General features: G+C 47.0%; 1 protein-coding gene across 3 annotated transcripts in view; it reads right to left on the reverse strand.

Annotated features, from left to right (window-relative positions):
• Positions 1–21,534, reverse strand: part of LOC137327858 (von Willebrand factor C and EGF domain-containing protein-like) — a 351,658-nt gene that overhangs the window by 45,185 nt on the left and 284,939 nt on the right. For all 3 annotated transcript variants that reach the window (XM_067993723.1, XM_067993724.1, XM_067993725.1), the window contains 6 exons: positions 20,447–20,532; positions 15,131–15,248; positions 13,080–13,165; positions 11,955–12,051; positions 8,740–8,822; positions 7,956–8,046 (listed from right to left, as the gene is read on the reverse strand). In XM_067993723.1, the coding sequence (XP_067849824.1) occupies positions 7,956–8,046; positions 8,740–8,822; positions 11,955–12,051; positions 13,080–13,165; positions 15,131–15,248; positions 20,447–20,532 (561 nt within the window). The remainder of the gene's footprint in view (positions 1–7,955; positions 8,047–8,739; positions 8,823–11,954; positions 12,052–13,079; positions 13,166–15,130; positions 15,249–20,446; positions 20,533–21,534) is intronic.

Genomic DNA, 21,534 nt, shown 5'->3' on the forward strand with positions numbered 1-21,534 from the left:
AATCCTTCCTTTCAGAACACACCATTCAATGAGACTGAGACTTGAGGCTGAGGTGTGCCTGTCTATTGATACTGATACACCGCTCGGTTCAAGAGTGTTTCTCCTCTTTGTGAGAGTTTGTACTCTCGCAGCTCCGGCAGAGGCTCGACCTGCACCGGGACCTCCACCAATCTGAGAGGTGTGTAAATGCAGCTGAGGGTGACTCTCACTGCAAGTTCCCTTCACCCCCTTTGCAGAAACAGCTCTGCACAGCGATACCTCTGAGACCAGGAACTCAAAGGAGCGGGTGATCGTGTGTGAAAGGCTACCTACCATCTCTTTATGATTCTGCACTTTGCTGCTCCATGTTCAATCTCATATCAGATATCAGGAGGCTTAGAGCAGTGAGGGAGAAAGACAGCAGGAGAAGGTTTAGGGCAGTGAGGGAGTCAGACACCAGGAGGAGGTGCTGGATATTGAGGGAGACAGACACCAGGAGGAGGTGCTGGATAGTGAGGGAGACAGACACCAGGAGAAGGTGCGGGATAGTGAGGGAGTCAGACACCAGGAGAAGGTGCTGGATAGTGAGGGAGTCAGACACCAGGAGAAGGTGCTGGATAGTGAGGGAGACAGACACCAGGAGAAGGTGCGGGATAGTGAGGGAGTCAGACACCAGGAGAAGGTGCTGGATAGTGAGGGAATCAGACACCAGGAGAAGGTGCTGGATAGTGAGGGAGACAGACACCAGGAGAAGGTGCGGGATAGTGAGGGAGTCAGACACCAGGAGAAGGTGCTGGATAGTGAGGGAATCAGACACCAGGAGAAGGTGCTGGATAGTGAGGGAGATAGACACCAGGAGAAGGTTTAGGGCAGTGAGGGTGACAGACACCAGGAGAAGGTTTAGGGCAGTGAGAGAGACAGACACCAGGAGAAGGTGCTGGATAGTGAGGGAGCCAGACACCAGGAGAAGGTGCTGGATAGTGAGGGAGTCAGACACCAGGAGAAGGTTTAGGGCAGTGAGGGTGACAGACACCAGGAGAAGGTTTAGGGCAGTGAGAGAGACAGACACCAGGAGAAGGTGCTGGATAGTGAGGGAGCCAGACACCAGGAGAAGGTGCTGGATAGTGAGGGAGACAGACACCAGGAGAAGGTGCTGGATAGTGAGGGAGACAGACACCAGGAGAAGGTGCGGGATAGTGAGGGAGTCAGACACCAGGAGAAGGTGCTGGATAGTGAGGGAGTCAGACACCAGGAGAAGGTGCTGGATAGTGAGGGAGTCAGACACCAGGAGAAGGTGCGGGATAGTGAGGGAGTCAGACACCAGGAGAAGGTGCTGGATAGTGAGGGAGACACACAGCAGGAGAAGGTGCTGGATAGTGAGGGAGCCAGACACCAGGAGAAGGTGCTGGATAGTGAGGGAGTCAGACACCAGGAGAAGGTGCTGGATAGTGAGGGAGCCAGACACCAGGAGAAGGTGCTGGATAGTGAGGGAGTCAGACACCAGGAGAAGGTGCTGGATAGTGAGGGAGACAGACACCAGGAGAAGGTTTAGGGCAGTGATGGTGACAGACACCAGGAGAAGGTTTAGGGCAGTGAGGGAGACAGACACCAGGAGAAGGTGCTGGATAGTGAGGGAGACAGACACCAGGAGAAGGTGCGGGATAGTGAGGGAGTCAGACACCAGGAGAAGGTGCTGGATAGTGAGGGAGTCAGACACCAGGAGAAGGTGCTGGATAGTGAGGGAGACAGACACGAGGAGAAGGTGCTGGATAGTGAGGGAGACAGACACCAGGAGAAGGTGCGGGATAGTGAGGGAGTCAGACACCAGGAGAAGGTGCGGGATAGTGAGGGAGTCAGACACCAGGAGAAGGTGCTGGATAGTGAGGGAGTCAGACACCAGGAGAAGGTGCGGGATAGTGAGGGAGTCAGACACCAGGAGAAGGTGCTGGATAGTGAGGGAGACACACAGCAGGAGAAGGTGCTGGATAGTGAGGGAGCCAGACACCAGGAGAAGGTGCTGGATAGTGAGGGAGTCAGACACCAGGAGAAGGTGCTGGATAGTGAGGGAGCCAGACACCAGGAGAAGGTGCTGGATAGTGAGGGAGTCAGACACCAGGAGAAGGTGCTGGATAGTGAGGGAGACAGACACCAGGAGAAGGTTTAGGGCAGTGATGGTGACAGACACCAGGAGAAGGTTTAGGGCAGTGAGGGAGACAGACACCAGGAGAAGGTGCTGGATAGTGAGGGAGACAGACACCAGGAGAAGGTGCGGGATAGTGAGGGAGTCAGACACCAGGAGAAGGTGCTGGATAGTGAGGGAGTCAGACACCAGGAGAAGGTGCTGGATAGTGAGGGAGACAGACACGAGGAGAAGGTGCTGGATAGTGAGGGAGACAGACACCAGGAGAAGGTGCTGGATAGTGAGGGAGACAGACACCAGGAGAAGGTGCTGGATAGTGAGGGAGACAGACACCAGGAGAAGGTGCTGGATAGTGAGGGAGACAGACACCAGGAGAAGGTGCTGGATAGTGAGGGAGACAGACACGAGGAGAAGGTGCTGGATAGTGAGGGAGACAGACACCAGGAGAAGGTGCTGGATAGTGAGGGAGACAGACACCAGGAGAAGGTGCTGGATAGTGAGGGAGACAGACACCAGGAGAAGGTGCTGGATAGTGAGGGAGTCAGACACCAGGAGAAGGTGCGCGATAGTGAGGGAGACAGACACCAGGAGAAGGTGCTGGATAGTGAGGGAGACAGACACCAGGAGAAGGTGCTGGATAGTGAGGGAGACAGACACCAGGAGAAGGTGCTGGATAGTGAGGGAGACAGACACGAGGAGAAGGTGCTGGATATTGAGGGAGACAGACACCAGGAGAAGGTGCGGGATAGTGAGGGAGACAGACACCAGGAGAAGGTGCTGGATAGTGAGGGAGTCAGACACCAGGAGAAGGTGCTGGATAGTGAGGGAGACAGACACCAGGAGAAGGTGCTGGATAGTGAGGGAGACAGACACCAGGAGAAGGTGCTGGATAGTGGGGGAGACAGACACCAGGAGAAGGTGCTGGATAGTGAGGGAGACAGACACCAGGAGAAGGTGCTGGATAGTGAGGGAGATAGACACCAGGAGAAGGTGCTGGATAGTGAGGGAGACACACAGCAGGAGAAGGTGCTGGATAGTGAGGGAGACAGACACCAGGAGAAGGTGCGGGATAGTGAGGGAGACAGACACCAGGAGAAGGTGCTGGATAGTGAGGGAGTCAGACACCAGGAGAAGGTGCTGGATAGTGAGGGAGACAGACACCAGGAGAAGGTGCTGGATAGTGAGGGAGACAGACACCAGGAGAAGGTGCTGGATAGTGAGGGAGACAGACACCAGGAGAAGGTGCTGGATAGTGAGGGAGTCAGACACCAGGAGAAGGTGCTGGATAGTGAGGGAGACAGACACCAGGAGAAGGTGCTGGATAGTGAGGGAGACAGACACCAGGAGAAGGTGCGGGATAGTGAGGGAGACAGACACCAGGAGAAGGTGCTGGATAGTGAGGGAGACAGACACCAGGAGAAGGTGCTGGATAGTGAGGGAGACAGACACCAGGAGAAGGTGCTGGATAGTGAGGGAGACAGACACCAGAAGGTGCTGGATAGTGAGGGAGACAGACACCAAGAGAAGGTGCTGGATAGTGAGGGAGACAGACACCAGGAGAAGGTGCTGGATAGTGAGGGAGACAGACACCAGGAGAAGGTGCGGGATAGTGAGGGAGACAGACACCAGGAGAAGATGCTGGATAGTGAGGGAGACAGACACCAGGAGAAGGTGCGGGATAGTGAGGGAGACAGACACCAGGAGAAGGTGCTGGATAGTGAGGGAGACAGACACCAGGAGAAGGTGCTGGATAGTGAGGGAGTCAGACACCAGGAGAAGGTGCGGGATAGTGAGGGAGACAGACACCAGGAGAAGGTGCTGGACAGTGAGGGAGTCAGACACCAGGAGAAGGTGCGGGATAGTGAGGGAGACAGACACCATGAGAAGGTGCAGGATAGTGAGGGAGTCAGACACCAAGAGAAGGTGCTGGATAGTGAGGGAGTCAGACACCAGGAGAAGGTGCTGGATAGTGAGGGAGTCAGACACCAAGAGAAGGTGCTGGACAGTGAGGGAGTCAGACACCAGGAGAAGGTGCGGGATAGTGAGGGAGTCAGACACCAAGAGAAGGTGCTGGACAGTGAGGGAGTCAGACACCAGGAGAAGGTGCGGGATAGTGAGGGAGACAGACACCAGGAGAAGGAGCTGGATAGTGAGGGAGTCAGACACCAGGAGAAGGTGCGGGATAGTGAGGGAGTCAGACACCAAGAGAAGGTGCTGGACAGTGAGGGAGTCAGACACCAGGAGAAGGTGCGGGATAGTGAGGGAGACAGACACCAGGAGAAGGTGCGGGATAGTGAGGGAGTCAGACACCAAGAGAAGGTGCTGGATAGTGAGGGAGTCAGACACCAGGAGAAGGTGCGGGATAGTGAGGGAGTCAGACACCAAGAGAAGGTGCTGGATAGTGAGGGAGTCAGACACCAAGAGAAGGTGCTGGACAGTGAGGGAGTCAGACACCAAGAGAAGGTGCTGGATAGTGAGGGAGTCAGACACCAAGAGAAGGTGCTGGATAGTGAGGGAGTCAGACACCAAGAGAAGGTGCTGGATAGTGAGGGAGTCAGACACCAAGAGAAGGTGCTGGATAGTGAGGGAGTCAGACACCAAGAGAAGGTGCTGGATAGTGAGGGAGTCAGACACCAGGAGAAGGTGCGGGATAGTGAGGGAATCAGACACCAAGAGAAGGTGCTGGATAGTGAGGGAGTCAGACACCAGGAGAAGGTGCGGGATAGTGAGGGAGACAGACACCATGAGAAGGTGCAGGATAGTGAGGGAGACAGACACCAGGAGAAGGTGCTGGATAGTGAGGGAGACAGGCACCAGGAGAAGGTGCTGGATAGTGAGGGAGACAGACACCAGGAGAAGGTGCTGGATAGTGAGGGAGACAGACACCAGGAGAAGGTGCTGGATAGTGAGGGAGTCAGACACCAGGAGAAGGTGCTGGATAGTGAGGGAGACAGACACCAGGAGAAGGTGCTGGATAGTGAGGGAGACAGACACCAGGAGAAGGTGCTGGATAGTGAGGGAGACAGACACCAGGAGAAGGTGCTGGATAGTGAGGGAGACAGACACCAGGAGAAGGTGCTGGATAGTGAGGGAGACAGACAACAGGAGAAGGTGCTGGATAGTGAGGGAGACAGACACCAGGAGAAGGAGCTGGATAGTGAGGGAGACAGACACCAGGAGAAGGTGCTGGATAGTGAGGGAGACAGACACCAGGAGAAGGTGCTGGATAGTGAGGGAGATAGACACCAGTAGAAGGTGCGGGATAGTGAGGGAGACAGACACCAGGAGAAGGTGCTGGATAGTGAGGGAGTCAGACACCAGGAGAAGGTGCTGGATATTGAGGGAGACAGACACCAGGAGAAGGTGCTGGATAGTGAGGGAGACAGACACCAGGAGAAGGTGCTGGATAGTGAGGGAGACAGACACCAGGAGAAGGTGCTGGATCGTGAGGGAGACAGACACGAGGAGAAGGTGCTGGATAGTGAGGGAGACAGACACCAGGAGAAGGTGCTGGATAGTGAGGGAGACAGACACCAGGAGAAGGTGCTGGATAGTGAGGGAGACAGACACGAGGAGAAGGTGCTGGATAGTGAGGGAGACAGACACCAGGAGAAGGTGCTGGATAGTGAGGGAGACAGACACCAGGAGAAGGTGCTGGATAGTGAGGGAGACAGACACCAGGAGAAGGTGCTGGATAGTGAGGGAGTCAGACACCAGGAGAAGGTGCTGGATAGTGAGGGAGACAGACACCAGGAGAAGGTGCTGGATAGTGAGGGAGACAGACACCAGGAGAAGGTGCTGGATAGTGAGGGAGACAGACACCAGGAGAAGGTGCGGGATAGTGAGGGAGACAGACACCAGTAGAAGGTGCTGGATAGTGAGGGAGACAGACACCAGGAGAAGGTGCTGGATAGTGAGGGAGACAGACACCAGGAGAAGGTGCTGGATAGTGAGGGAGACAGACACCAGGAGAAGGTGCTGGATAGTGAGGGAGACAGACACCAGGAGAAGGTGCTGGGCAGAGCAGTGAGGGGGAGGGTCACAAGACACAGCTGATGTCCTTCAGAAGCAAGGAAAGAAAATCACAGGACAATTAACTCTCGCCTCTTTCCTGCACCTGCTGGTGACAATTCTCAGTCAGAATCGCTTCACAATATGGACCTTAGAACAAGTAAGCTGTGCTACTTTGGTGTGAGGAACTGAATTATTATCTGTGGGGACATTTTCATTCCCCAGAATACTTCTTCAATCCTGTCATTTCATCTACGTTTGGTAATTCATCTCTTCATATGTCAGGGGCAGTGACACTTCGCAGGCAGTTTCTCTAATTGTGTCATCACCAATCATCGTTTAAACGAAACTATTCAGAATATTCCATAGATTTAGACAGCGATGCGTTAATTCAGCTTACTGGGGCTCCGCTGCACCAAACTGGCCTATCCCTGCCAAGTGGTAGGACGCAAGTTCATCCTTGTAATTCCCGCCTCCTGAGTTCCCAATCTCAGCCACATCACTGCACGGAAACAGGGAGCAGAGGTCAGACGCTTCCTCAGCAGAAGGAAGGGAAAACAGGAAGGAGATTCTCTGTGTGCACCTCCCCTTTCCACTGTTGCCCACCTATTCAGTAACATTATAATTTGCAAACAATCTTGCAACACCAGGTTATAGTCCAACAATTTTATTTTAAAATCACAAGCTTTCGGAGATTATCCCCTTCGTCAGGTGAATGAGTGGAAGGTTCTCAAATCGCATATCTTATATTAGGCTGGGACAGCATCACACCAATCAAAAGGTGAAAAAAAAAGTTATGTGTTTTAATATTCTCTCTCTCTCTCTCTGCCATTTGAGTCTCCTTCTGTCTGTCTGTATAATTGACACAATGTATATCCAGTGTACTGGGACGTGCTGTTCTCCGTGACTGGCCTGTTTGAACAACAACGACACCTTTTGATTGGTGTGATGCTGTCCCAGCCTAATATAAGATATGCGATTTGAGAATCTTTCACTCATTCACCTGACGAAGGGGATAATCTCCAAAAGCTTGTGATTTTAAAATAAAATTGTTGGACTATAACCTGGTGTTGTAAGATTGTTTACATTTGTCAACCCCAGTCCATCACCGGCATCTCCACATCATTATAATTTGCGTATGTGCATAACATCCTGCTGATCAAAAAATAAATCTATAGATTGTCTCTCATAGATTCCTTGTGAACAGACAGAGTGTACGGGCTGAGGATTGTCTGCCCTCCTCGATATCTACATGGTCCAGAAGACATATTGGGGAAATGCAAATGCTTCCTCATTTTGAGAGGTATTAAAGGTGAAATCTTCCTCGTTTCTTCCATATTTTACCCTTTCTACAGGTCTGGTTTTTTTTGTCAAATTTCTCCCCTCCCATCCTAAAAGTACGAGAGTACTGTTCTGCAGCACCACCGCCTTCTCGTGCCTCACCATGTGACCAGTCTTCGCGTGTTAGCCCAGACAGTGAGTGCTAGAAAGATATTCAACCGTAGGAGGAGGAGGGCATCACATCCTAGCCTGATTCCTGTCCACACCCAATGTCCACACACACACTTTCCAGTGGGCGTTACTAGATACTGATCAGGAGCAGGAACCCTGGCTGACTTCCCTCAGCCTGGGGGTGCTGAGGCCAATTGTAATGTCCCTACTGCTACTCTTGACGATCAGCTAACTCAGCCAATCTCGGGATAAAACCTAGCACCTTGTTGATCAGTACCGTGCCGTTCAGTACCACACTGGGTTTCTGGTGACAGTTCACATGTCCTAAAAAACTAAAGGATGATTGTTTAGGATATCATGGTGACCCACTTACCCATGCAAAGGGGGCAGCACTCGCCTTCAGGATGGAAAGGATAGGTGCAGCTAACTTTGCACTCTATGGGAGAGCAGGCAGCAGACCCAGACTGTGTAAGAATAGACAAAGCAAAATGTTAGGAGGTGCTGCAGTCCTGTTGGGTCAATACCAGTGACGAAATGAAGCAATTAATGAAAATAAAGAATAGAACCCGAAAAACTATAATGTGAATGTGCTGTAGCCAATACTAACGTGTAAGAGGCAAAGACTCAGGCCTTGTCTGAATATCAATTCAGCCTGAATTTCTCCTTGAACTGGTTTCTCATAGCTCTGATCGTATTCTTCAATCCCCTCCATCTGCAAGACTTACCTTCTCCTGCTGCAAGTCAGTCCCTTTCCAGGAACTACCACAACCTTGCCAATCTTCTCACCAGGAGATATGCCCTCTCTGTTTAGAGGTGACTGGCCACAGCATGTCCATTTGATCATAAGCCTTGCCAGGTGGAAGATGGTTGGCGCGAACCTTCACTTGGCGGCTTAGCTCACGGGTACAGCGGAGCTTAGGCCTGTGCCACCTCGCTCAGTCCTATCCATTTGGTAATCTTTATGTCATATATTGATAGAACAGTAAAATAAATTAAATCTAAGCCACTGCCACGAACGGCCTGAAGTCATGTGACATAACCAACGTCACTTCCAATAACATCAAATGTCCCAAAAGACTTTCTGTAAAAGCGTCGCCGAATCCAACTTAATAGAAATTAACTAAGGATTGAAATACTAAAGAACCATACACACCCACCAGACAGATGCAGGTGAGGCAGGAGTCTGCAGCCGATGGGAAGGTCTCATTATTCTGATAGGTCACCCCACCATAGGCACAACCTTCAACAAGAACATGCATGTTAGTGTTGGATATGAATCTGACTTACAATCACTACCAATTGGTAAAGGATATCAGTGAGCACGTATGCCTACCATAACCCCTGTGGGCGTGCAGTAGTTGTCGATTGGCTGCCACGAAGAGGTTACAACGTTGTGTTGGATATTTTTATGTTTTTTACTTTCACCTCTTGGATGAGCAAAAATTAGAACTGCACTGACACTCCAAAAGGGAAAGAGCAAACCTTGAGCATGTCTTACAGGCTTATGTACTTCAACTGAAAGTGCAGTATTCTAGCCAAGATCCAGCCTTCTACACCCACAGCAGATGCATTCCAAACAGTGACAGAGCTCAGACAACGCTAAAATTCACACACCATTGTAACATTACGAACACTCCCTCGGAATGTGGGAAGGATATTGATTTATGGAGTAGGGTTTCCTGCTCCATATACTTAATTTTTCTGGTTTTGGTTAGTCAGGTACCTGACCTATGGGAAAATTCATCGTCATGTTTTAAAATGTCTCCCAATCAAACTATTGAGAAATGTACACCAGTAGAACGTCTGTTTGTCTGAAATGGAGTGAACAGTCTCTCCCTGTAGAAACACAGCTCACTCACCTAAGTCTAGAGAGCTTAGGTGCAGGTTAGTAGAGCCAAGGCCTAGGGACCACTGAACGTATGCAGGTGTAATGCTGGCATTTAAGCAGCTAAAACTGCCCAGCCCACCAGTAAAGAGCACTGGTAAGGTTCCTACTTCTTGTTCAACTAGGGCCAATCTACCGGTTAAGGCATTGGTTTGCAGAGTCGAGTGGGAAGAATCCCAGGTCCTAGGTGGTTTTGAACCTGCATCATTAGGCGTGTCATCTTGGAGCCAACCCAACCCCAAAGAGGCCCGCTTACCTCCCCCCAAGGATCACAGACACTAGTTGGTCAGTGTGATTAAGAGAATGGGGCTCAGGGATAAGTTCGGAAGTTGCACCCACACCCACTCTGTAGTCTGCACCATGGCCATAGCTGCCTCATATTTCTACTGTGGGGTAAGACCAACCAGGATTGCCCGGTCCCATTTTTCTTCATCCTAGCTGTAGAACCACGAGAAGCGACCATAAGAGTGAATGCAGACATCAGTGGAAGAGCCTGAGGAGCAGATATGAACTAAAATGAAAACAGAAGACAAACAGGAAAAAATATGAGCATCTCACCTGTGTAACACTTGAGGAGAAAGTGTTGGATTTTGCCAGTGGGTATGGAGGGAAATGATCTCTTGTGCACACAACACTGCCTAATACCACCTTTATGGGTGTCTAAACAAAGACAATAAACACATGGGAAAAGACCCAACCATTTGGCCCATGTGTAGCACCAGCCACTTAATCTAGGTAGTCATGTAAGGGGGTTTGGCAAAGCAAATTGCGGAGGCTCTGGCCACAATCTCCCAAACCTCCTTAGGTTTGGAGGACTGGAGGAATCCAATTATTGCACTCCTGTTCAAAAAAGGGGAGAGGGATAAACCCGGCAATTGCAGGCCAGTCAGCCTAACATTGGTGGTGGGGAAACTTTTAGAAACAATAATCTGGGACAAAATTAATTGGCACTTGGAAAGATATGGGATAATAAATGAAAGCCAGCATGAATTTATTAAAGACAAATCATGTTTGACTAACTTGATTGATTTCTTTGATGAAGTAACGGAGAAGGTTGATGAAGATAGTGCAGTTATGCTGTGTACATGGACTTGTTAGCAAAATTGAGGCCCATGGGATTAAAGGGGCAGTGGCTGCGTAGATACTTAATTGGCTAATAGACAGAAAGCAGAGAGTAGAGGTGAGTGGTTGTTTTTCAGATTGGAGGGACGTATACAGGGGTGTCCCCCAAGGGTTGGTATTAGGACCACTGCTCTTTTTGTTATACATTATACATTAATGACCTGGACTTGGGTATACAGGGTATAATTTCAAAGTCTGCAGATGACATGAAACTGGGAAATGTAGTAAACAGTGAGGAGGATAATAACAGACTTCAGGAGGACATAAACGGACTGGAGAAATGGGCAGACACATGGCAGATGAAATTTAACGCAGAGAAGGGTGAAGTGATTCATTTTGTTAGGAAGAATGAGGGGAGGCAATATAAACGAAACTAAATTTTAAAGGAGGTGCAGAAACAGCGATGTAAGCACACAAGTTACTTTGAAGGTGGCAGGACAAGTTGAGAAGGCTGGTAAAAAGGATATGTGATCCTCGGCTTTATAAATAGAGGCGTAGAGTACAAAAGCAAGGAAGTTATGCTAAACCTTTATAAAACACTGGTTAGGCCTCAGCTGGAGTATTGTGTTCAATTCTGGGCACCACACTTTAGGAAGGATGTCAAGGCCTTAGTGAGGGTGCAGAAAAGATTTACTAGAATAGCATCAGGGATGAGGGACTTTAGTTACATGAAGAGACTGGAGAAACTGGGGTTGTTCTCCTTAGAGCAGACAAAGTTATGGGGAGAAGGTTTGATAGAGGTGTTCAAAATCATGAAGGATTTTGATAGAGTAAATAAGGAGAAACTGTTTCCAGTGGCAGAAGGGTCAGTAACCCAAGGGGATAGATTTAAGGTAACTGGCAAAAGAATCAGAGGCGATATGATGAAAAAAAATGTAAGCAGTGAGTTGTTATGCTCTGGAATGCACTGCCTGAAAGGGTGGTGGAAGCAGATTCAATAGTAACTTTCAAAAGGGAATTGGACAAATATGTGAAGGGGAAAAATTTGCAGGGCTATGGGGAAAGAGCAGAGGAGTGGGACTAATTGGATAGGTCTTCCAAAGAGCCAGCACAGGCACAATGGGCTGAATCCTTTTGTGCTTTATCATTCTAGGATTCTGTTTTTTTTCCCCGCTCTAGCCTGAACTCTCCTCAATTTATTTAATCCCCAGAGGAAGGTGAATAATCACAGAGAAAACTGCTCAGAGAGTACTCTGTGAAATATCCCCCGATTCTGAAAAGCAATGAAGCAAAAACTGTAGATATGAATCTAATGCTATAAAGAGAGCCATGTGTTCACAGACACGCTAACAAACACACATGCACACGTACGTATTCACACAAACAACCACAAGTGCACAGACACACACATAGTAGGAAAACCACCTGCAGAGCAGTCTGGACAGCATTGGCCAGGAACCAATATAGGGTGTGCGCAGGTCTCAAAGCACTCCGTCCTCTTACAGACAATTGAACCGTCTGCCTGAAATGAAAGAGACAATGAGAACAAAGAACAACAGCTTCATCTAAACAATCTGGGAGGAAGCGACTAAGAGACCACAGCCAGTATATGGATACCTTCCTGAGGGACTGAGAGACACCAGTCAGTGCGCAGAAGTCTTTCTGAGTGAGGGATTGCAAGATACCATTCAGTGTACAGATAGCTCCCTGAGGAAGGGACTGAGATACACCAGTTGGTGTATAGATATCTCACTGAGGGAACTGAGAGGCACCAGTCAGTGCAAGCATATTTCTGAGGGAATGACTGAGACACACACATAAGTGGACAGATATTTCCCTTATGAGAGGCTTAGATACCAGATATGTCCTTCAATATCACTCAGTAAAATATTCTTCTTACTAAGCATTTACATCGGCCAAATTTGATATTCGAATAACCAAAATTTAAAATTCTACTTGCTGATTGGTCCGTTTGTTCCTCCCACTGTCTGTCTCTGTAGTTTGTTCCTCCCACTGTCTGTATCTGTAGTTTGTTCCTCCCACTCTCTGTCTCTGTAGTTTGTTCCTCCCACTCTCTGTATCTGTAGTTTGTTCCTCCCACTCTCTGTCTCTGTAGTTTGTTCCTCCCATTCTCTGTATCTGTAGTTTGTTCCTCCCACTCTCTGTATCTGTAGTTTGTTCCTCCCACTGTCTGTCTCTGTAGTTTGTTCCTCCCACTCTCTGTCTCTGTAGTTTGTTCCTCCCACTCTCTGTATCTGTAGTTTGTTCCTCCCACTCTCTGTATCTGTAGTTTGTTCCTCCCACTCTCTGTATCTGTAGTTTGTTCCTCCCACTCTCTGTATCTGTAGTTTGTTCCTCCCACTCTCTGTATCTGTAGTTTGTTCCTCCCACTGTCTGTATCTGTAGTTTGTTCCTCCCACTCTCTGTATCTGTAGTTTGTTCCTCCCACTCTCTGTATCTGTAGTTTGTTCCTCCCACTGTCTGTATCTGTAGTTTGTTCCTCCCACTGTCTGTCTGTATCTGTAGTTTGTCTTTCCTGACTGGACTCACCTGACACACACACACTTCACAAGGATCACCAGGTGACCATATCTGTCCAACCGGGAACTCAATTCCGTTGTCGTCTATAAAACAGCCTGTTAGGGACAAAACAGGAATGGTGAAATTCCTTGCTGCGTTTGCTATTAACAATCATTCGCATCGGTTCCTCCGAGTTTCCTGAAAGTTTAATCTGTATAACCTACACTAAATGGTACGGTGAATCAGGTACTGTCTGTATGAATCAATACCCTGTGTATTTATCGACGGAAATATCAAGGGAGGTAATGCTTGAATTTTCATGGAACCTTCTGAAACCAGATCATGAACATTTTAAAAAGAAAAAAAACTACAAATGCTGGAAATCAGAAACAAAAGTAAAATTACTGGAAATACACAGAACAGTCAGCATCTGTAAAGAGAAAAGAGAGGTTAACATTTCGAATATAACCTTTTGCCAGAACTGAAGACTGAAATATAAGCATTTTAGTAAGATTGGTGAAACAGAAGGGCGGATGAGAGAAACAACAGATATTCCAATTAAAGTGGAAATGAATGGGATTGAGTAACAGCAAACTGCTTGATGGAAAACAGTTCAATGATGTAAAAGGTCAACTGAGTGAGGGAATGGAAAGGCATTAAAAGAGCAAATGAATGCGCAAGTGGTTGCGCATTCATTTTTTTTTTTCCTGTTTGTTTTTTCCCTGTTTGTTTTTTTGTTGAATGTGTATTCGGAGGTTCTGCAGGTAACACCTCTCTGTCTGAACACGGTGATTGCCTTGGCAACGGGCAGTTGCAGGGGCAGTCTGTAAACACCATGTTTTATTGTTCAATATGTATAAATGCGTAGGCTTCAAGGAGATCTTGAAACATTTGCCTGAGGAAGGAGAAAATCTCCGAAAGCTTGTGAATTTAAAATAAAATTGCTGGACTATAACTTGGTGTTGTAAAATTGTTTACAAGTGGTTAAGACATTGAAAAGAAGGGAAAGGCAAGAAAACAGGGGAAAGTGGAGAAAGAAAAAAAGCCTGAGGATGCAGGAGGCCCGAAAAGAAAACAGAAAATTGTTGGGATAACAGTTCGCTGCCAGTCCTGAAAAGAGAAAAAAAAAACAGGCCAACATCTGGTTGCAGACTGCCTTCTGATGATGGATCTACACCTGAATTATCTCCCAACCTGTCGGCCCTTCTCCTGGACAATGACAGACCCATCTCACAACAGCAGCATCCATACCCCCCGCTATAAAGAAAATGGGGCATAAAGGTCTGAAGTTACTAAAGTCAAAGTGCAGTCCAGAGGGTTGCAGAGTACCCAGGAGGGAGATGGAATACTGTTCCTGCAGCTTGTGTTGAGCCTTGTTGGAACGCAATAGGAGCCAAAAATGGAGAGGTCAGAATTGGAATGGGAAGGGGAGCTAAAATATTGAGTCACTGGGAAGGCAGGGTCACACTTTCAGACAGAATGGAAGTTGTTCAGCAAACCTGCCACTTAATCTGTATTTGGTCTCACCAATGTCGAGGAAGCCATAGCATGAACAGTGAATACAGTATACTAGATTGGAGGAAGTACACATAAATTACTGTCTCACATGGAAGAAGAATTTAGCATCTCCACATTTTTTTCCCCTGTCACCATCTGCCTCGATTTTCTTGGCTTTTTCTTTGTAAGAGCCTATTCCGAGTCTTTTCAATGCCTTAAGCTAGTTGCAGTTTTTTTTGTTCTCCTAATGCCTTTTGCGTTGCATTGCTGATGGTCTTTTATATCATCGAGCACTCTTCAATTAAGCATTTTGCAGGCCACTCTACCCATTAACAACTTCTCTGTGACTGGAGTCTCTGTTGTTCCTCCTCTCCCCCAACACTACTAAAATGCTTCTGGTCCTGATAAAGGGCTGCATCCAAATGTTAACATGACTTCCCTCTTTACAGATGTGAACTGATCTGCTGCGTATCTCCAGCTTTTTCTGTTTTTGCTTCATGGTTATTTCAATTGAGCATTTAGCCCAAGGCGGAGCCCTGCATAGCACTTGAGGAACTGCGTGAGATAGTCCGGTCCTGGCTCACCTTTGACGGTTTTATCCTGGCGGCAGGTAAAACAGCATTGGCCTGGCTCTAGAAACCAATCCTCTCTGGCACAGTCCAGCACTGGGCAGGGGCTGTAGGAACACTCCACCTCACCATTCTGAGGACACAATCAGACAACTTTAATGATTAAAACAGAAAAATTAAATCCATTCATGTAAAAATCAATCAATTGTAGCCCTGATTTTATATTCACTATTTATGGTGATGTTATTGGTACCACTTTGTGTTTAATTTGTCAATATTTCATAGGTTTTTGCATCTATTTGGTAACAAAAGGATTTCAGTGTAAGTTATATTAAATTGATGATATTCAGCTAAATTTAACGCACAAGAGATTAAATCCACGGAGCGCGAGCTGGGAGGTGTAGGTTAGGTTTACGTAAACTAGCCATTTGAATTTGAGACAATGGAAGTCATTCAGACATCCCTTTTAAACAGTCACCCCCCCATTATGTTGGGATGGCTCCATTCAGTCCAATCAGCAGGTGGTAGTTGCAGGGAGCCCTCATCTGGGAAAGGGGGTAACTGCTTGATTTGCCTATTGGGCAAGTCCAAGTCACAGAGATCTAGCAGATGGTCAGAGATTAGCTACCCTGGCTTTCTGTCCAACCAGGTAACAAATGAACAAATAAACACATAGTCAGGGGCAATGTGGAAGCCATACCTGGAGAGAAAACAATTCTCTTGTTTAAGTTTAGAACCAACCAATTTCAGAGAATCCTTCAACCAGAAGAGTCAATTTCGCCCACTAACGGGGACTTATGTGGGAGTGACTGGTGATGCTTAACTGAGAATATCTAGTGCAGATTAAAAATTTGTGACACTGCCATACCTTTCAAAGCCGCTGCTCTCACCATATGCAAATCAGCATCCAATTGCTCATTGTAAATAAATGGATAATGAGCTGTGAGTGTAGCACTGTATCACAGCCACCACCTTCATGATGGAGGAAGGGACAGACTCACAATGCACGTATACACATCCAGGGGTTGTCCTCTCACGTGCTCAATACTGTGGAAACCGTGTGGCCCCCAACATTTCAGGAAGCAAACTTGTGGTCACAATCCCCTTCATGCACATGAAAGCTGGCATACAAACCTACAAACTCACCAACCAAAGGTTGAGGTCTTGGATGATCCTTTGTAACAATCAGAAAAGAATATAAAATACTTTCATCTATTCCACCAAAGTTATGGTGAGGAAGGAACGGCTCGCAATGGCTGGAGTTGGGATGAAGGGCCTTTACAACGGTGAGGTTTATGATGAGAGGGATTTGCATTGGCTGGGGTTTATGAGGGTGGGCATTGGATTGGCAGGTTTTGCAATGAGAGAGGTTCAGGATGAGAGAAGAGGGGGGGTCTGTAATCGTGGGGATTGGAATGGTGCAAAGCTGTAACTTCCTATAGAACATGAGTTACTGTTAATTGCAAGACTGAACTGAAGATAAGACATTAGCAGACATATTTATCCACAGATATTTATTTTGTAGTGACCTGTGCTTTGATAGTGTATGAGCAATCTGCCAGTAATGTGGTACTCTCCAATAGATCACAGACATGGATGTTGTGCACATTTTACCATAAACCAGTGGTCACTGGCAGTTTCCAAATCTATCTGTATCTATTTCCCCTTCAGAGCCCTCTGCCCCTGCTCGCCCTGGTCCAAGTATCACCTGCTACCAGCTCTCTGTCAATGCTGCAGTGGATTTTTGTACTGTCCTGGGCTGATACTTCCTGGGATTTCCCCTCTCATGGCAGAGAGCTGCTGATGCTGGACAGTGGTATGACTTAGATCAAGAACTGTGTCTATAAACATTTCAGGCAGGTTGTAATATGACTATGGATTTCTCTGTTCAGCGTTTAATGTCCGGTCAGCAAGACAGTGTCAACATTCCTAGTCTTACAGTTGAGGCTCGTAACCTCTGTCTCAGGGATACGGTGCTTCCTGCGTCTGCTTCTAATCAACCATGAATAATATCCAAACATGGAAGCATTGGCGGTCACAACTATCTATGATATTTAGTAGTTGTCAAACAGCCAAAGGAAAGTCTCTTTGACCAAAAGAACAGTCTTCCTCTGGGAACTCCCATTTCCAAACCAAAAGAGGACTCAACCAATGGACTTCTTCCTCCCTACTCCCACAGTTACCCCTGACCCACAGGACAGGTAATGATGGGAGAACAGGCACTTCTGGGAGTTGTCAAGTAATCTGAAACAGAAGGGGATCGGGGCATGCATGCAAACTATTTTATGTTGATCGGTGGCTGGCTCGGAGAGGATTCTTATACTTTTTTCTCCTCTCCAGGTTTCTCCACTCCTCCTCTCCTAGAGGCGCTGAGTGTTGCTGAATACAAGTGCCAACCACCCTCCAGTACCTCATCCAAGTGGCCATTCTTCATGTGTAAGCCTAGAAGGGAGTGCTGGCATGCTAATCAACTGTGAGAGGCATCACAGTCGAGCTGGATCCTTTTCTCGTTTGATGTTCACATGCGTGTACTGGTTAGTTAATAGGAGTTGGACCCCTAGATGAGTGTCCCCTCTCTGGCCCAAAGGTGCTACGTTCAATTGGAATTCCTCCATTGTTGCTCTGGCACAGATCAGAGACGAATTGAGGACCTTCTCTTCTGTGTGGCTCAGCTACTCACCAGACAAATTTATGGAGCCAACAGTAGAACCCTAAGCTTGAGATTTGTTGCCACAATCCCCAGAATTTTATGATCTTCTATTGTTACCTGTCTTGTGGCCTGCAGATAGGAGACTATGATGGTATGAGGGTGGAATTGATTAAAATGGACTGGGAAAATAGATTAAGGGATAAGACGGTACATGAGCAATGGTGTTCATTTAAGGAGTTATTTTACAACATTCAAAACAAATATATTCCACTGAGGAAAAAAGGGTGTAAATAAATGACAGCCATCCGTGGCTAAGTAAAGAAATTAAGGATAGTATCCGACTAAAAACAAGGACATATATGGTAGCCAAACTTAGTGGGAGGATAGAAGATTGGGAAGTCTTCAAAAGACAGCAAAAAGTAACTAAAGGATTGATTAAGAAAGGGAAGATAGATTATGAAAATAAATTACAAAAAATATAAAAACAGATAGCAAGAGTTTCTATCGTTACATAAAAAGAAAAAGGGTGGCTAAGGCAAACGTAGGTCCCTTAGAGGATGAGACCGGGAAATTAATGGTGGGAAACATGGAGATGGCAAAAATGCTGAACAAATATTTTGTTTCAGTCTTTACGGCAGAGGACACTAAGAATATCCCAACACTGGACAAACAGGGGGCTCTAGGGGGGGAGGAGCTAAATACGATTAAAATCACTAAGGAATTGGTACTCAGTAAATTAATGGGACTCAAGGCGGATAAATCCCCTGGACCTGATGGCTTACATCCTAGGGTCTTGAGGGAAGTGGCAGTGGGGATTGTGGATGCTTTGGTAATAATTTTCCAAAATTCTCTGGACTCGGCAAAGGTCCCGGCAGATTGGAAAACTGCTAATGTAACACCCTTATTTAAAAAGGGTAGTAGACAGAAGGCTGGAAATTATAGACCAGTTAGCCTAACGTCTGTGGTGGGTAAAATTTTGGAGTCTATTATTAAGGAGACAGTAGCAGAACATTTGGACAAACATAATTTAATAGGACAAAGTCAGCATGGCTTTACAAAGGGGAAGTCATGTCTGACAAAATTGCTTGAGTTCTTTGAGGACATAATGTACAGGGTGAATAAAGGGGAACCAGTGGACGTAGTGTATTTAGACTTCCAGAAGGCATTCGACAAGGTGCCACATAAAAGATTATTGCTCAAGATAAAGAATCACTGGATTGGGGGTAATATTCTGGCATGGGTGGAGGATTGGTTATCTAACAGGAAGCAGAGAGTTGGGATAAATGGTTCATTCTCGGACTGGCAACCAGCAGCCAGTGGTGTTCCGCAGGGGTCGGTGCTGGGTCCCCAACTCTTTACGATCTATATTAACGATTTGGAGGAGGGGACCGAGTGCAACATATCGAAGTTTGCAGATGATACAAAGATGGGAGGGAAAGTAGAGAGTGAGGAGGACATAAAAAACCTGCAAGGGGATATAGACAGGCTGGGTGAGTGGGCGGAGATTTGGCAGATGAAATACAATATTGGAAAATGTGAGGTTATGCACTTTGGCAGGAAAAACCAGAGAGCAAGTTATTTTCTTGATGGCAAGAGACTGGAAAGTACTGCAGTACAAAGGGATCTGGGGGTCCTAGTGCAAGAAAATCAAAAAGTTGGTATGCAGGTGCAGCAGGTGATCAAGAAGGCCAATGGAATGTTGGCGTTTATCGCTAGGGGGATAGAATATAAAAACAGGGAGGTATTGCTGCAGTTATATAAGGTATTGGTGAGACCGCACCTGGAATACTGCATACAATTTTGGTGTCCATACTTAAGAAAAGACATACTTGCTCTCGAGGCAGTACAAAGAAGGTTCACTCGGTTAATCCCGGGGATGAGGGGGCGGACATATGAGGAGAGGTTGAGTAGATTGGGACTCTACTCATTGGAGTTCAGAAGAATGAGAGGCGATCTTATTGAAACATATAAGATTGTGAAGGGGCTTGATCGGGTGGATGCGGTGAGGTTGTTCCCAAGGTTGGGTGAAACTAGAACTAGGGGGCATAATCTTAGAATAAGGGGCTGCTCTTTCAAAACTGAGATGAGGGGAAACTTCTTCACTCAGAGGGTAGTAGGTCTGTGGAATTTGCTGCCCCAGGAAGCTGTGGAAGCTACATCATTGAATAAATTCAAAGCAGAAATAGACAGTTTCCTAGAAGTAAAGGGAATTAGGGGTTACGGGGAGCGGGCAGGAAATTGGACATGAATTTAGATTTGAGGTCAGGATCAGATCAGCCATGATCTTATTAAATGGCGGAGCAGGCTCGAAGGGCTGATTGGCCTACTCCTGCTCCTATTTCTTATGTTCTCATGTTCTTAGATAATGAAGCTCCAATTGATTGAGGGAGAGGTGAAAGACTTGGGCTGATGACCAAACCTTCTCCATGCTGAGTGGGTTGCATCTTGGTTAGTGAGTGGTACATGGCTTGAAGGGCCCTAACGGATAGGAACTAAAGGACCTACACTGGAGCAGAGGAATAAACAAAACCATTTCAGAGAACGTTTTCACAATGCACATAAAATGTTCAATAGAAATATAAACTTTTCCTTTTTCTAACTGGAAACTGGGAACTTTTTTATTGTTGGTTGTGACCTACCAGCTCCAGATAACCCAGCATTGAATGTTTTCAGCAACTTACCAAACACACACAGCTGATGCAGTCAATGCCAGCCCGAGTGAATTCTGCCCCATGGGGATATACTATGCCCTGGTCAATACACTCAGCTATGGAAAAATAAAAATTAGATCACAATACAGTGTTACTGAGATGTTGTTAAACATCAGTTTAATTAAACACATTTTAAAATTCATTTGGGTAATTTGCTCTGTATGCTAGAGCTCTCACACACACTGATTTTACATTGTGTGATAATTCTGTGCAGAAAAATCAAGTGGTGCTAACTTTTACCGACTGTCCTAAAATTGTAACACATGTAACACATGTTAACACACTAACCCTGTATCAACAGTACTTTTTTCTAGTCGAGGAACAAGTGCAGGGCTCCCCACCCCTCCCTGCCACCCCACTCCCCCATCCCCACCCACCCCTTCCCCCCCCCCCCCGACCCCCCGACCCCAGCCGCCCCACCCCCGCCTTGCTACAACATACATGGCTAAAAGTGGAAGTGGGAGGAAGTAGAGACTGATCTCTGACGGAGCAGGGAGGCTATGGCCCAGAGAGTACAGGATCCAAAGACAGTTCTATTTTGTCTCTAAATCACAGGCTCAGACACGTAAAGTTAGGCTGTTCAACAACTTATCAAGAAATTATTAACAAGTACTGAGAGCTTTTAAAGTGCAACTGAATTTCCCAGTTTGTTACCAAGATTCCAGAAGCAAAGGTGGGAGCCATCATTATAGCAGGTCAGAATTTGGGGTCAGGACTGACGTAGACCTCAGTACTGGTGCCGTCCATTTTTGTTTTTAAGCTGGATGTGTCGTCCAGGATCTCAGAGGCAGGAGGGGAGATGCAGTGCAGCCCAAGGCTCAAATGAAGGGGACGTGGCACTCACGACTGGAGTGGGGAGGGAGTAGATCTGAAGATGGAATACTTAGGGCAGGTGGGAGAAAAGAGGCAGAGTGGGCCACAGGTAGGTCCAAGCCAAATACAACTGTACAGAGAAGCAATGGGGAGCTAGCACGGGTTCTTTAAATTGACTCCAAGACTTGTGCAGACCCAAGCATCTTTATGCCATTTCGCTCCGAGAAGCACATGATACTCCACTC

Source organism: Heptranchias perlo, chromosome 12 (genome assembly GCF_035084215.1).
Source record: "Heptranchias perlo isolate sHepPer1 chromosome 12, sHepPer1.hap1, whole genome shotgun sequence".
Taxonomy (NCBI): domain Eukaryota; kingdom Metazoa; phylum Chordata; class Chondrichthyes; order Hexanchiformes; family Hexanchidae; genus Heptranchias; species Heptranchias perlo.